The sequence below is a fragment of the Aphelocoma coerulescens genome, chromosome 8 (assembly GCF_041296385.1).
Source record: "Aphelocoma coerulescens isolate FSJ_1873_10779 chromosome 8, UR_Acoe_1.0, whole genome shotgun sequence".
NCBI classification, from domain to species: domain Eukaryota; kingdom Metazoa; phylum Chordata; class Aves; order Passeriformes; family Corvidae; genus Aphelocoma; species Aphelocoma coerulescens.
The window spans coordinates 1118303-1133054 of NC_091022.1; the positions used below are offsets into that span (position 1 = coordinate 1118303).

Sequence of the window (14752 nt, forward strand, 5' to 3'; positions counted from 1 at the left end):
TTTCAGGGAAGTACTGTCATTTTAAATTTTTTCTGCACCTTCCTGTCCTAAACTAATCTTAACAGTAAAAAGCTAACGTGATTCTCCAGCTAAGGGAGACAAAAGTGCTGTAAAGTGGAGACGTACTGCTGCGATTCAAGCGTCTTCACCCCTCTGGAACCGAGCAACTGTCACATAGGCTCTTCTGCACTTCTTTCAAGAGCCAACAGTGCCCAATTTCTGCTGCTCTGCACTGCTCCTCCTCTTTAAAAAAATCTGTCTCTGTGCCATCTTGGCAACCATATCCCAGGCTGACAACTGCTAATGCAGACCAGCAAATACTCCAGAGATCAGGGTACAAAACTGCTATCTGTGAAGAGGAAGCCACAGAACACATGCTCTTAGCTCCCAAACTGAGGCAGGGGAATGCTTTCTGGAAAAACTCCCCAAAGTTTCAAACAACTCATGACAAAACATCTCCCAAAACAAAGCAACAGAACAAAGAAAATCCTTACCTCTGGTAGAATCCTTGCTTTGGTTATGCCTCGGATTTTGCAGAGGCACCTCATTAGACTTGTTGCTCAACATCGTGTCAATTTACCTAAAAAAAGAATTTGTCATGTAAGAATCAAAGAGGTATAAAGTAAAAGCAAACATATCTTCGTCTAAAGAGAACATAACCTTGATCATTATGATGAATGTCCACCTCATCTGGTGACTCCAAACTCATGTCATGAACAAGGTCAGATAATCAGCATGAAATCACAGATGTGGTTACAGCTTCCTGCAGTGTTGCAGAAACCATGGAATTCCATGGATAAAGAAGGGTTTGCTTTTGTTCTCGTTCATCACAAAGAAGCATTATCTTGATAAAAGGAGACCCAGAGGACAACACAATTTAGATCATAGTAACAAGTATTGCAACAAGTCTGAAGATGTCCACACTGGAATACTGCACACATATGGCTTGAACCTATAAATGCTTGGGGGAAATACCCAACTCCACCAATGACAGAATGAATGTGCCGCCAATCTCTGGAAAAGGAAAAGGCAGAGCAGAACTGCATGGCAGGACACTACAGCCAGGAAAAAAAGACAAGACTGGTGCTGTCATTGCTTTCCTGTGAACTTCAAAGGTAAGACTCACAGTGAATCCAAAATTAAAGTATAAACTCCCAGCCACTATCACCATAGCAGATTTTATAAAGGAGAAAAGGAAAAAAAAACCAGCAAAACAAAACAGCAAAAAAACCCCCAGCATGTGCTAGCTGAGCTGTCTTTGTAACACACTGACAACACTTCTGTTAAGGAAAGAAAAAATCAGGTGACCACAGAATTCCAACAGGAAGTTCTAGACCTCTGAAAGAGTCATAAAAGCACAATTTCCTCTCTCTTCTTTCATGAACTCCCAGATGTAATTTTCGTTATTTTTTAATTACCGAAACATTCTTTTGCTTTCACTTCCCTGAACTGTGTGCCACATAAAAAGGCAATCAAATATAAAGACCAATCTTTTGGTAAAAGGAGACCAAAATTAACACTATCTACTACTTATTGAAACAGATTGTTGCCCGGATATTTTGTGACAAGGATTTTTATTGTGTATGGTTTTAAGGACACTCGCAGCGACCAGCAGTAAAGTTTGGTCTCACACTCAGTCATATATCTTGTATTTACAGCAGTAAGTTATCCCAAAAAACTGCTCTTACGCCCCAAGGAAAACTATCAATAATAAGAACATAGGTCTTCAAAAGACCTTTGGTTGTGACTTTCTTTGAAGAGTCCAAGGTAAGTGTTTGAAAGAGTGTGGAAAAGGTACGTAAGCTCATATATGTAGGTACAGAAACACACCCTTACACACACGAGTGAAGTACACAATAACGCAGAAATTCTAGAAAGAAAGGGTGAGTGTGTTAGTTCTTAAGTACCCAATAGTTACGGGCATCAAGCCAAGTGTAGTTAGAAAATTCTGCTTCTAGGACAGGTGCTGAAGAGCTCATTCATGCAGAACAGTACTTTGTGCCTCACATCATTCAAGCTGTAAATCGTAACACTGCTCCGCCCAGAAATCATCCTGCTGCTCCTCTCCATCACTGGAGAAAAGAGCTGTTGGGCTAGAAATGGAGAATACAAATATCAATAAAAATGAGGGAATTTTCCATAGAGAACGGATTTTGAGAGCTGCTGAAAATATTGTGTCATACCAGTATCAGTTTCTTGCCCAAACACATATATAACAAAACCTACTCAGTATGTAAATTTAGCATACAATAACTTCTGGACAAGCAACCATCTTTTAAGGGATTAAGTATTCATCTTCATGTAATTTCCTGGGATTTATTCTTATAATTATAATTATTAGTATAGGTAAGAAAGCTTAATCAGGGACTAGAATAGTTCTTTTTATTTTACACACACAAATCTACATTTTTTTATTTTATATTGTTTATTTCACGATGCCCTCTGAATGTAAAACTGTAGCACACTCAATGTATTCCTTGACTCCATATGAAAAGTACCAGATTAAAAAGTCTGAAGTAGCTTGTTAATAGCTTTCATCCTGACACTAAAAACTGCCAGTCCTTTACCAGGGCTGAACAGAACTCATTCAGACAGTGAAACACTTTAGAGGAGACCTTATATAGTGCACACTATACATAGTGATCATCAGCACACATCTGTGAGAATAACAGAGTTATTCCCACAGGTGTGTGCTGATGATCATTAGTGGTCAATAACTCCATCTCAACTCCTTCAAAAGTCTCTAATGCCCCTCAATAAAAGGCCACTCAACCTCTCCTCCAAGCTGGGAAGAAATCAGGAAGCATCTTGCTGTATTTATCCTAATGCACACCTGCAGTGCCAGCTCCAAGTGTGAAGTTCGACCCTCAGTGGCTTCAGAGCAGCCCCTGAGATTCACAGAGCAGTTTTGCTTAACTCAGGTTGCTGCTGATTGAACAGTTTCAGGAAGGCAACACTGCAGTCATTTTCAGTCCTGATGCAATTGTACCTCTGAGGGTCTGGGGTTTAGGGGTCCCTCTCCCAGTCCTTTGGAAGGGTGGGAGAAATTTATGAGCTTCTCCAAACCTACGTACAAATAAATTATGTTGATTTCCCATAAACCTTTGAATTCCTACGTATTACTAAAATAACTTCTCTCTACTGCTACAGCTTACGTGAATAAGCAGCACTCTACAAAAAACCAAGTACTTGTACAATTCAACACCCTGCCTCTGCAAGAAGTTAAACCAGACAGAGAAGAGTCTTTAATGTTACCCAAAGTACAGAAAGAGGTGGGGAATAAAAAAGAAGTAAATCCAGACACAGTTACCATGTCTGCTTATAGGACTTGCATGCAGGGTAGTGGGGCAGTTAAACACTAAAATACACTGAAATGAATATTGATCAGAGAATAATACTAAACAAAAAATTATATGAAGGAAATTTAAATTATTTGTTAAGTACATTTTACATCAATACAGAAGTTGTCTCTAAGTCCCATGAATAAGTTTTAGATAAAAAACATAAAAACTACATTCTGAAATGATTGCTTCAAAGAGATCTTGTTCTGCTAAACTAAATGATCCATCTCTGTTTAATACTGACCTTAAACAAAGAGACTGAGCTCAAAAGATGAAATGCTAAAGAACTTTTGAGGAGATAGCACTGATGGCAAAAGGTTATCTGCAGGTTGGATAAGGCTTTGAGAACATTAAAATTGTTGGAAAAAAAGGTGAAAGACTGCACAATCAACAGAACTAATCGCATGGTTATTGGATTGCTCACTGGGAGACAGACATCCCACACAGGTCCATTCAAGGCTGGTTTGCCAAGCCTCTCCTTGGGTGAGTGATTAAGATACAAACACCATTGTGTTCTGACATTTCAATCCCACACCAAGTGTCCATCTCACTCTTTATTCCTATGTCCAAAAAAAAAAAAAAGGTTCACAAGAAAAGGCACAGCAGAACTGCTACAGATGAGGACCTAAGAGGAAACACGAAAGGAAACAATTTACTCCAAACTCCTGGAAGAAACTGGGCGTGGGGATGGATACAGGACATGACAACCACTCTCTTCTACAAACACTGTTCCTACAAGAAGACACTGAAGAGAACTGACAGATCAGAAAATGCATGAGAAAGCACCGGAAAGGAGGAAATGGAAACAAAGAGAAGACCACTGCCACATAAAAAAGGAACATGAGAAACCAACACATTTAATACTAAACATACCGAGGATGGCATAGAAAGGTACAACAGACAACAAAACAAGAAGTGAACATAGTTAAGAGCACAGCATTTTAAAAAGAGCAGGAGATATGAAAGTAGAATATGCTTAGCCAAGATATACAAAAACATGAAGAGATTAAAAACAAGACTGGGAAAAAGAAAAGAAAAATGGTGAGAGAAACATGATATAAAAACGAAGAGAGTAAGAAAGGTAGGAAGGTGAGAGAAATGCAATGAACTTTTGAAGAACTGGCATAGAGAGCAGCAAAAAGGAAGAAAAGAAACTTGTGTATTGGCCAATTGTGAAGTTTTTTCAAGTATCCTCAATAAGGATTTTTTTCTTAGAAGCACAGACTTGGTAAGAAAAGGAAAGAGGAAGTTCAGAAGTCATGGCACTGGAACAAGGAAACAGGAGAGGAAACTGAATTGTGCCAATTCAGAGACGGAAGACATGTGAGCAAGAGATTACCCACTGCTATTTTCACTAACATGTAGTGGCTATGGACAAAAACCACAGAATGCACAGGGAACAGTACTCCTCAAGACTTTGTTTCTTATAACAACATAAGGGATACTAAACAAAAGGGATACCACCAAAGAAAAGATGAAGGTTTGCTAAGAGCATGGAATGAAATGAGTGGTTAACATTGACTTCTATGGGATATTCTCAAATGTTTTATCCACATAGCAGACTTCGCTACAAACTGAGTACACAGCGCACAAGGACAACATCTCATGAAGTTTAAGCAAAAATAAGGCACCAGTGCCAATAAAAGAAGCCATATTTTCCTTTCTTTATGTCTGGGACTCTCTTGCCTTATTCAGGCAGAAAGTCAATTGGATTATGTGGTAAAGCAAAGTGAACTGGGGGTCTAGTACAAGCTAAAAGAATTTTGCCTGTTCCTTTTGTTTTATTAGTTTTATCTATGTCATACTATAAGCAACAACCTCCATGCAAGCAGAACAAGAAGGGATGGAAACATTGGTGAACAGTCAAGTTAGTCTCAGTCCTGTTCTGGCTGTTCCTCCCCAGGAGCAAATGTGTGAAGCTGCTCTTGCCTCTGCCTCGAGGAGAATAGTGGGACTGGGGAAAACAAGAACCATTCACCTTCTTCTTACCAGTGGAGACACCACTGGAGCTCAAGGGCACCATGGGAGTCTATACACCCTGCTCCAATGTGTCCCACTGCACCCACACCTCACACAGTGCAGACTTGTCTGTGGAGGAAATGGGCACAGACACAAATAACCAGTTTTCAGGACAGTTTTTCCTGTTTGCAAAAACATTTGAAGTTTCCATGTATAAATACAAAGATGACTTTTGAATCTACAAGATTCTCCCATCTGTGCAGCTAAAGCTCTGCATTGCTGGCAGTAACAGACACAGGTGGACAGGCACAGTCAGACCCAGTCAAGCAAATTCTTTTGCTGAGCCAGTCTACTGAAAGTGATGGAAATTATACTTAAAGATGCCAGAAACACTTTCCATGTCTTCTCAAATACCACAGACTACAATTTATTATGATATGCTTGAGTCTGGAATAAAAATAACGTTAATCTATTCATTTTTCCAGAACCTGAGTTCTTACCATATTGCACTATCCCGTTTAAGTGAGAGTTAAAAATAACCATAATACATTGTTCTAAGGCTTGTTTTGGTTATGTATATGGGCTTTTTAAATGTTTTTTGATGCAAAAGTAACATACTCTTTTTTTGGCCAGAGCACATTTTGAGAAAACTTTGCCTTTCAACACTATCAGATGCAGGCAGTGTACTGACCTTCCTCAGGACTGAGGACAAATTCCAGCACAACAAACAAATGCATGACGTGTTTGTCCAAAAACTTCCACATCTCCAGAATCTACAGCTGACACTGCAGAATGAGGCAGGTCCTCCCTCCACCTCCTTCCAATGCTCATTTATACAATAAGCCTTCAAATGAAATGCAAAGGAAGTGAACACCAGCAATGCCCAAGGAGCTCATGAACATTAGCTGCTCTAAATGATCTAATTTTAGATAATATTCAGTATTTTGTCTTGTAATACAAGAAGTAAATATACCAGAAGAACTCACATTCCAATCATTATTACTTTGGAAAATAATTAGAATAATAAAAAAAGCTTCAAAAGGAAAAGAAATTAAATAAAATTTGATCTGTCTTAAGCTAGATAAAAAAAAATTTAGGGATACTAAGGCAGTACAAAAAAAGAGCAATCAAGATACACCACACACTTGCAGATAGAAGAGCATTTAAGAATTTCAAAGCATGTGTCACTACCTCTAGCTGTTAACCAGGAAGATAAATGACATAAACACACATCCATCAAATGTCAAAAAAACCAGTAGAAAATACAAATATGTTTCATGAGTTCCATGATTAAATCACTGGCACCAGTCAGCTACTAAATTTGCATCCAAACTATAGTGAAGATTTCTCTATAAATGAAACATTTCTGAATCTGATTCTTTCCAACTGTATGCTGAGAAAGGACATTTACCACATCCTTTTGCCATGAAAAGACATGGCAACTTGCAAGTGTCTCTGCTTCATCACAAGTGATGCAGAAGTGATAAAAAAGATAAAACTGGCCCTAAAAAGAGACTAGTAGTTTCACTGAAAGTGAAATGCATTCGATGTCTTCGTCTGCTGCATCACGTGCCAGGAGGTACTCTGAGGAAATCTATTGAAATGAATGTTGTGACAGCTAGTGTAACTTGATTCATTGTTCGCAAAGAAATCAGAGTACGAAGGCACAGAGAATGCATCCATTTATTAAGGAGATGCACACAAGGGTTTGCCTATCCATTCACAAGTTCTGTATCTCCTTTGACTTCAAAGACCTTAGCATTTATGATAGAAAAGGAAATACCTCAGTTTCTAGGACCAACACGGTACTCCTGCATTTTGTTTCCTCAGCCTTCAAAACAAGCGTTTGTTCACTGGTTCCACCTCCAGTTACCAGAAACCGCACATTAGAAGATTTCAACTCTTGTGGCCCATAATAAATCCATTCAGCAAAATACACTCAAATACTTCAAGTCCTGTCTCATGTCACAAGGAACACTCCACTGTGAGGGAGTCTTCCTAGAACTTACAGGCAATTCTCTCAGCCAAGGACAAGAACCAGACCTGTCAGTTTTGAGAAAGACAACAGCTTTCAGCCTCTCACCACGACCATGGACATTCGGGCAGAGAATCAACTTCATCTGCAGCTGTGTCAACTGCAGAATGATCACTATTTTCCTTCAAAGTGCATGAAAACTTCAGGGAAAATGTTCCACATGCCACTTTCTCACCTTTGATGCCTCTGCTCAGAATTGCATTCAGAAGGAGCATCTAAGAAGTGTCTCAATAACAACACAAGATGTCAAAAAACCCCAAACACAAAAGCCTCATGACAAGCTGAACAGTGATCTCCAGCTCTGTTTCTGACCAGGCATTACAGAGGCAGATACCAGGACTCTGCTGAAAGACTTCTTCTTGATCTAGCTAAATGCAGCAGTAAGATATTTTCCCATATTTAAATAACACCATCCCTTTAAAAGTTTTTCTGTTTCAGTGTGAGAACTTCACCTGGTGCATTGCCATGGATCTTAGTGAGAAATTCTGCCATCGGTGAGAAGTGTTCTTAGGAAGCTAAAGCACAGCCAGAATTTCTGTTAGCATTCACTAAGTTTCAATTGACCTGGTATAATTGATTAGTTCATTTATTTGCTCTATTCTTTCTCTAGTATATTGACAAAGGTTTCAGACTTAGGCATACAAGTAATTTTATTCTCAATGGAGCAGTCCATTAAAGCCTATTATATCATTAGCACAATGATACACATCTATCTTCCAAGCACTTACATCTATGGATAAATTTTACACTCCTGTTCTAATCCAGCCACATGCCTAATATATTGACTGCACTGGGAAAGTTTTCTTTTCTGCACTCAACTACCAAAGTCCTTCTGTTATCACTATTGCATCAGTACACCTGATCTCATATTAACACTCTTATTGATTTGAACAGCATGAATTAGTTTATGTACATCAGTAGCAGAGTTTAAACAGTCCTGCTCCAGTGATAAAAAGGTGGGTCTCTGATGTAAATTTTCCAAGTAGAGTTGAGCAGACTTAGCAGCTCCACAGTGATGAAGGAATGCATGTATTCCTCCCTACCTTCTCTAGCAATCATGTCACTCTGTCATAGATGCAATGCTCACCTGACTGCATCACAAGCCAATTCAAATCACTAACCTGGCAGAAAATTAATAATTTTTCTTTTACAGTGACTTTTCTTTCAGTTTATCAGGCTGCTGCCAGAACAGTCAAAGTGGGAGGAAAGAAGCAGCAGCAGCACATCACACTATTCACGTTACATTGTGCAGCTTCACTCACCTCCCAGAGATGGTAACACGGAATAAATCCAGTGCTGTGTGCACTGACACTCCTGATTTCAAACACCCGCCTAACTGGGAACACTTTCATAGGACTACAGCCTCATCTGAGCACTCTAAAGTCGATGAGACTAAACACATTAATGACTTTTTCCACAAGTCTGCTTGATACAAGTTAACTTTTTTAGCAGAAAGCTAAAAATGCCTGTATCTCTGGCAGACAGGTGAAAGGAGACACAAAGTTCATTACATCCAAGTCAACAAAACCTTCAGTACAGATGTAGCAACTCCAATACCAGACTTTTATCCATTTAAAGGATGATTTTGCTGTGGTGACACAAATTTACCAATAAAGTTATTTCAAGACATAAAAGACATGATCCACATTGGGACTGGCTTATCATTAAAGTGTTCCCAGTGTTACTGTGGCAAACCTGAGCTATGCACCAAAGCTTAGTTTAACAAACCCACACAAACAAGATGTTTTATAGCTGTAAAATCACCTTCTTTCAGTCACCACCACACCCAGCCTAGGCAGCCTACAAGATGATCCATGCCAATCAGCAACATACAATCCTAGAATGGTTTGGGTTGGAAGGTACTTTAAAGATCATTTAGCTCCAACTCCTGGCCATGGGCAGGGACACCTTCCACAATCCCAGGTTGCTCCAAGCCCTGTCCAACCTGGCCTTGGACACTTCCAGGGATGGGGCAGCCACAGCTGCTCTGACCAACCTGTGCCAGGGCCTCACCACCCTCACAGGGAAGAATTTCTTCCCAATACCTAATCTAAACCCAGTCTCTCAGCTTGAAGCCATTCCCTCTTGTCCTACCTCTACAGTTCCTGATGAAGAGTCCCTCTCTGGTTTCCTTGTAGCTCCCTTCAGATACTGAACATGCTGTGAGGTCTCCACGCAACCTTCAATGCTCCGGGCTGAACAGCCCCAATGTCCTCAGCCTGTCTTCACAATAGGGGTGGCTCCAGTTCTCTTACCGATTTTGTGGCCTCCTCTGGGCTTGCTCCAATAGCTCCATGTCCATTCAGTGCTGGGGACACCAGAACGGTAAGAGCACTCCAGGTGAGGTCTCACAAGAGCAGAGCAGAAGGGCACAATCACCTCCCTCAAGCTGCTGCCCACGCTCCTTTGGATGCACGTAATTTCTATGGTACCCTGGGCCCCTTGCAGAAATGTGCCATTACTACATAAATTAAGTTGCTCTGTTTAGTGGGTGCAGGATATCTTCTGTTTAAAGTAGCGTCACACTCAGAAACCGAAGCTTTGGACAGTTTACAGTGTTCACGTGGCCACACCCTCAGTTGCATTTAATTATCAAAAGCATTACCTAATGAAACTGTTGCAGCAACCAGAACTGAAGCAAAGAGACAGCAAAACTTACCCCGTCCATGCAGACAGCCTGACAGAACACTGAGAACTTACATGCTAAGCAGTGAATCACGCACAGCTCCACACGTTTGTCCCACAAACACTTGGTCACCGTACTTTGAGTTTTCAAATCAGTATAAGAGTCGAAGCAGCTTAAGATGGCAACCCCTTCCAACCCCCCAGAACTGAGCAGTCAAGTGTTAAATTTTCCATTTCAAGAAAGCAGATTGTTCATCTACACAATGAAGCTATTTGACAGAAAAACCTCTACCTGCAAACTTACTCAATGCGCCAGGAGATGCTCAGCTGCTGAGCTAGAGCTTATATCCAGAGACAGAAACAATCAGAGAATTAGAAAGCCGCCAATGCTTGAAGAGACCTGTAAGATCATCAAGTCCAATCATTCACCAACTGGATCCCTTAAACCACTAAACCACAGCGTTTAGCGCCAGATTCAGACACATCCTCAACACCTCCGGGGATGGTGACTCCACCACCTCCCTGGGCAACCTACTCCAGTGCCCGACCACCCTAACTATTCCACAAAAACTACACCGACAGCAGGCAATATACCACACAAAACTGCATCCACAGGAAAAAAAAAATAACACCAAAAAAACAACACAGTCATACTCGTATAAAAGCCTTTATGCCTCCAAACAGGCACAGCGAATGGCACCGATGAAGTCAGAGAACGCTCGCGGCAGCCGTTCCCGGGGATGTCAGGAGGACTGTGAGCGGGCAGACACTGAGCGATGCCGCAATGCCGGGGCAGGACGCCCGGCACAGCACGGGCACGAGCAAAGCGCACATTTAAACTTTAAAAGCTCCGTCCCGGTGCTCGGGGCGGCTCCGAGGGCAGCGGGGCCACCCGGGCTCTGTGTCTGTTTCTCCGCAGAAACACCCGGGGTCAGCGGTTTCCCCCCCACAACGCGAAAAGACAACAGCGAAACGGAACACCGCAACCCTCTCCCTTCATCCGCGACCCCCAGGTACGACGAGCAGCGGAAAACAAATTAAAACTAGAAAAAGAAAGCGACTTAACGGGTGAGGCGGATGCCGCGGAGACGCCGGAGCCGGGCGGAGCGGCCGAGCCAAGTGACAGCCGGCAGCTCCTCGGGCCGGGCCCGCCCCGGCCCCACCTCGCCCGACGCCCCGGCGGGGCGGCACCGCCGGCCGACCGCGGCCTGGGGCGGCGGCGCGGGCCGCTCCCGCCGCCTCCTCACCTGGTGGACGCCCGCTGCGCCGGCGGCAGGTCGCGGCACATCCCGCGGAGGGCGGCCCGAGCCCGGTGCGCGGCCCCTCAGCGGCCCCTCAGCGCCGCCATTACCGGCCCGCAACTGACACGGAGCGGCGGCGGCGGCGGCGCACCGGGAACTCTCGCGAGAACCGGCCGGCCGCCGACCTTCCCAGCATGGCGCCGTCCCGCCGGGCCCTGAGCCCCGGCCGCCATGTTGTGTGCGGCGCGGCCGCCCTGCCCTCCCTCAGCCTCGGGGAGCCTCGTTCGCCAATATTTCCCTCGAAGCTTTTATTTTTCCCCTCACAGTTCAACAGGCTTGACCTGCCGGGTAGGTCCCCTCGCGTTTTCTATGCAGAGCCCTGGGTGTTGTTGTAAACCCAGGAGTTGGCAATGCTAATTAAACGCAGCGCTGATGTTGGCATTGCTGAAGCGGCTCCAGCCGAAACTAGGGCACCGCTTTTTAGTCATTTGTGTTCATAGCTAAGTCACCTTTAGAAAAATAATTACTTTTTTTTTTTTTTTTTTTTTTTTGCAAATGAAAGCGTCTCCAATTACACTCTGCCAAATTTAAATTTAAATCAACATTTGCAGAACTTCAGAGACATGACGGAGTACCACGGGCTTCATTTCACTTTTAACACTCATTACAGACACGGAAGAATTTGTTAGTATACTGACTTCTAAGGCATAGATTCCACCCCGAAGATGCATTAAAACCACCCACGTTTCAAAAATAGGTCTAAGATATTATCCAGCTATGGCAAAATTATTCCCACTGAAGAAGGAAAGTTATTAGAATAGGAAAAAATAATTTCTTCCTACAGTTATTTTGGGAATGTTCCCTTTAGGGCCTGTCTACAACTTCCCCAGTCTGGTTTTCAGTCATTAGTGTGATTGTTCAGTGCCAAATTTCTTGGGGGAGCGTGGGGTGGAGAGTTATCTACCCCAAACACCAAGGCATCACGGTAACTACTGGAGCTACTTTTTTTTTTTTTTTTTTTAACGTCACTAAAACGGATTAAACTATTTTTACATAGCCTCTCCTCTGGTAAATGGTCAGCGATTTGCATGTAAGTTATTCCAGTGTGGGAACATCATAGGAAAACACCCTAAACACTGAGAGATTACAGCGATGAGGTTTAGGCAATGCAGAACTCAATCACGTCACAATTACAGGATACTCATTTAGCCTTAATTTGGGTCTTTTACATACACAAACTAATTACAGAGTACATTTTCCTGCATAAGCATACCTCCTTTGAAAGAAGAGGCAAGCTCGAGATGTCAGTGGTTAAACCTTTGGAAATTATATTGTTTTGCCAGGTGAGCGAAAAAAATGCATGAACATGGAAAGACAAGCACAGCTCCAATGGGAAAAAGTGGTAAGTAGTGCCAAATTCCCTCCTGAGTCCTCAAAGAACAACTTGCTGCTCCCAAATGCAGGAGAGTGTAAGTAATAATAATAATGGCAATATCAGTCAATGAAAACAATATTACTGCAATGTATGGGAGCCCTGATTGCAGACTAGGGCATATGAAATTGTTACATTCCCCATCATCACATAGTGTTTGCTTAAATTTACTGCTTAATAATGCTGGACTGGCAGCCTATTTAAATTATTCAGCACTTTCGTAATGCACTGCCTCTTTAATTATGCTTTTAAACATAGTTTCTCTTTTCTGCTTGGAAGCAGTTAGTCTAGTTTCACGCTCCTCCTTCCCATCTCCAGACAAACTAGGCATCACATTAGGATTTTCTCAAACATGGAAATCATTTGGTTTCAGTCAGTCAAATAAAATTAAAAGGCGGTGTTTGTATTCTGGTTTTGCTTCTATTTATTCTCTGTGTCTGCCAGTGGAACCTAATTGTAACACTTTAGATTACACTTTCAAAGATTCCCTTACAGTGAGTGGAAAGCTCTGATGGGCAAACATCTTACACAAGAAGAGAAAGAAAAAGAGAAAGGCGTTCTTGTGCAAAATGCAGTTATCTTGTGAAATTCTCAGTGATTAGAAATAAAGAAGCCGTTTACCTGCAAAGAGCCACAGCTGAGAGAACAGGAGGAGTTGAACACACTCCAGCTGGATGAGCTCCCTGGAGGGCAGAGCAACCGAGGGAGCAGCAGCGAGCACTGCCCCAGCACTGGAGGTGGTGGATGGAGACACACAGTAAGTTAAAAGTTAAGAGCCACATTCTCATCTTTCACTACCGTGGTTATTGCAGCTTTAAGAGAGAGGTTTGGAAAGTTTTCCACTCCACACTGTTCTTGCACACCCCTTCTAAAATTAGAAAGAGGCAGCTGGCTACTGCAGCCAAGAGCCCCCAGATTCCCTCCCCCCTTTCCCTGATTGACATGGCTCCCAAGAGCCATGGAGGAATTTGGGGAAGGGTGCTTCCACCTGTTGGACATGGAATGAGATTTTCCAGGCATACAATTATAAATCCAACTGTCAGGAGCTGACAATAAAACAGGACACAGGACAGCTGTGAGGACTCCAGGACACCCCCCTCTCTTCTCTGTACTCCTCCTACAACTTTGCAGTTCATCCAACAGCAGAAACAATGCATGAAAAATTCTTCTCTTATAAAATAAAGGCATCACTTTGGATTTCTTCCCACAGTTTTCCAACTGTACCACAGGGTCCTAACACAGAATCTGGCAAGTTGTTCATGCATCATTACAGCCCTCCAAAACCAGATTCTTCTTCCTAAATACAGCACGCTGGCAATTGCACTGCAGATTGTGCATGTAGCTGTGTTCTGTACAGCAAATACTTTTATGCCTACCTTAACACAGAGCTCTCACCTTACCTTTTGCACTCAGTTTGAGCTGGACTTTTCATTCAAAACAGATATAATTTTCAAAAACAAGGATATGAAAACCACAACTTTTTGTTGGCTTTTTTTGGTTTTTCGGGTTTGTTGTTTTGCTTTGGTTTCTTTTTTTTTTTTTTTTTTTGATTTGCAGAAAGTTGGTTTTTTTGTTGATGGGAAAAAATGGGGGAAAAAATTAATTCCTGTTTCCAAACCTGCTTAGTACGCTCCAAACTCAGCACAGCACAGCATGACTCAGAGCAGGGCGTGAGAGACGAGGTAACAACAGATGGGCAGTGCTTTGTTCTGGGTCCCCTTCACGACATCCCCTGCTGAAGGCAATAAGGCATTTCCGTCCTGCAGGTGCCCACAGTGACAGCAGGAGCAGCAGAAGAGGGGCCACGCTTGCCCTTCCACCTGCAAGGGGCTCTCAGCAGCTGCAGCTCTGTCTGCTCACAACCCAAGGAGCACTTTGACCATTTCCAGAGTGCTGGAACTCTTGTCTGCAACTTGGGGTGTAGCTGGTTCAGCCCCTCAAAAGATCACATTCTACCCAAAGTTTTTTTTGCTAAAGGCCACAGAACAAGAAATGTCCCTTTCTCGGCCCAAGGCAGCTCTAGTGTCCTTGCTCTGTAAACCCACATTTGTACTGTCACAGACTAATTTCCTGATCTGCTGACAGTCAGGGACACTTCAACTTCACAACTGAGATTGCT

At 42.6% G+C, this 14752-nt stretch overlaps 1 protein-coding gene across 9 annotated transcripts in view; it reads right to left on the reverse strand.

Moving 5' to 3' along the window:
* CEP350 (centrosomal protein 350) overlaps window positions 1–13495 on the reverse strand; it is a 73023-nt gene extending 59528 nt beyond the window's left edge. For 5 of the 9 annotated variants that reach the window (XM_069022442.1, XM_069022443.1, XM_069022441.1 and 2 more), the window contains exons 1-2: window positions 11027–11114; window positions 495–580 (exon numbers count right to left, since the gene is read on the reverse strand). In XM_069022442.1, the coding sequence (XP_068878543.1) occupies window positions 495–567 (73 nt within the window). In that variant the 5' untranslated portion in view covers window positions 568–580; window positions 11027–11114. Of the gene's footprint in view, window positions 1–494; window positions 581–9429; window positions 9565–9590; window positions 9849–11026; window positions 11115–11207; window positions 11296–13254 lie in introns of those variants that run through there. The other 4 variants (XM_069022437.1, XM_069022436.1, XM_069022439.1 and 1 more) reach the window with 4 other exon arrangements.
* Between the last annotated feature and the right edge of the window lie 1257 nt (window positions 13496–14752).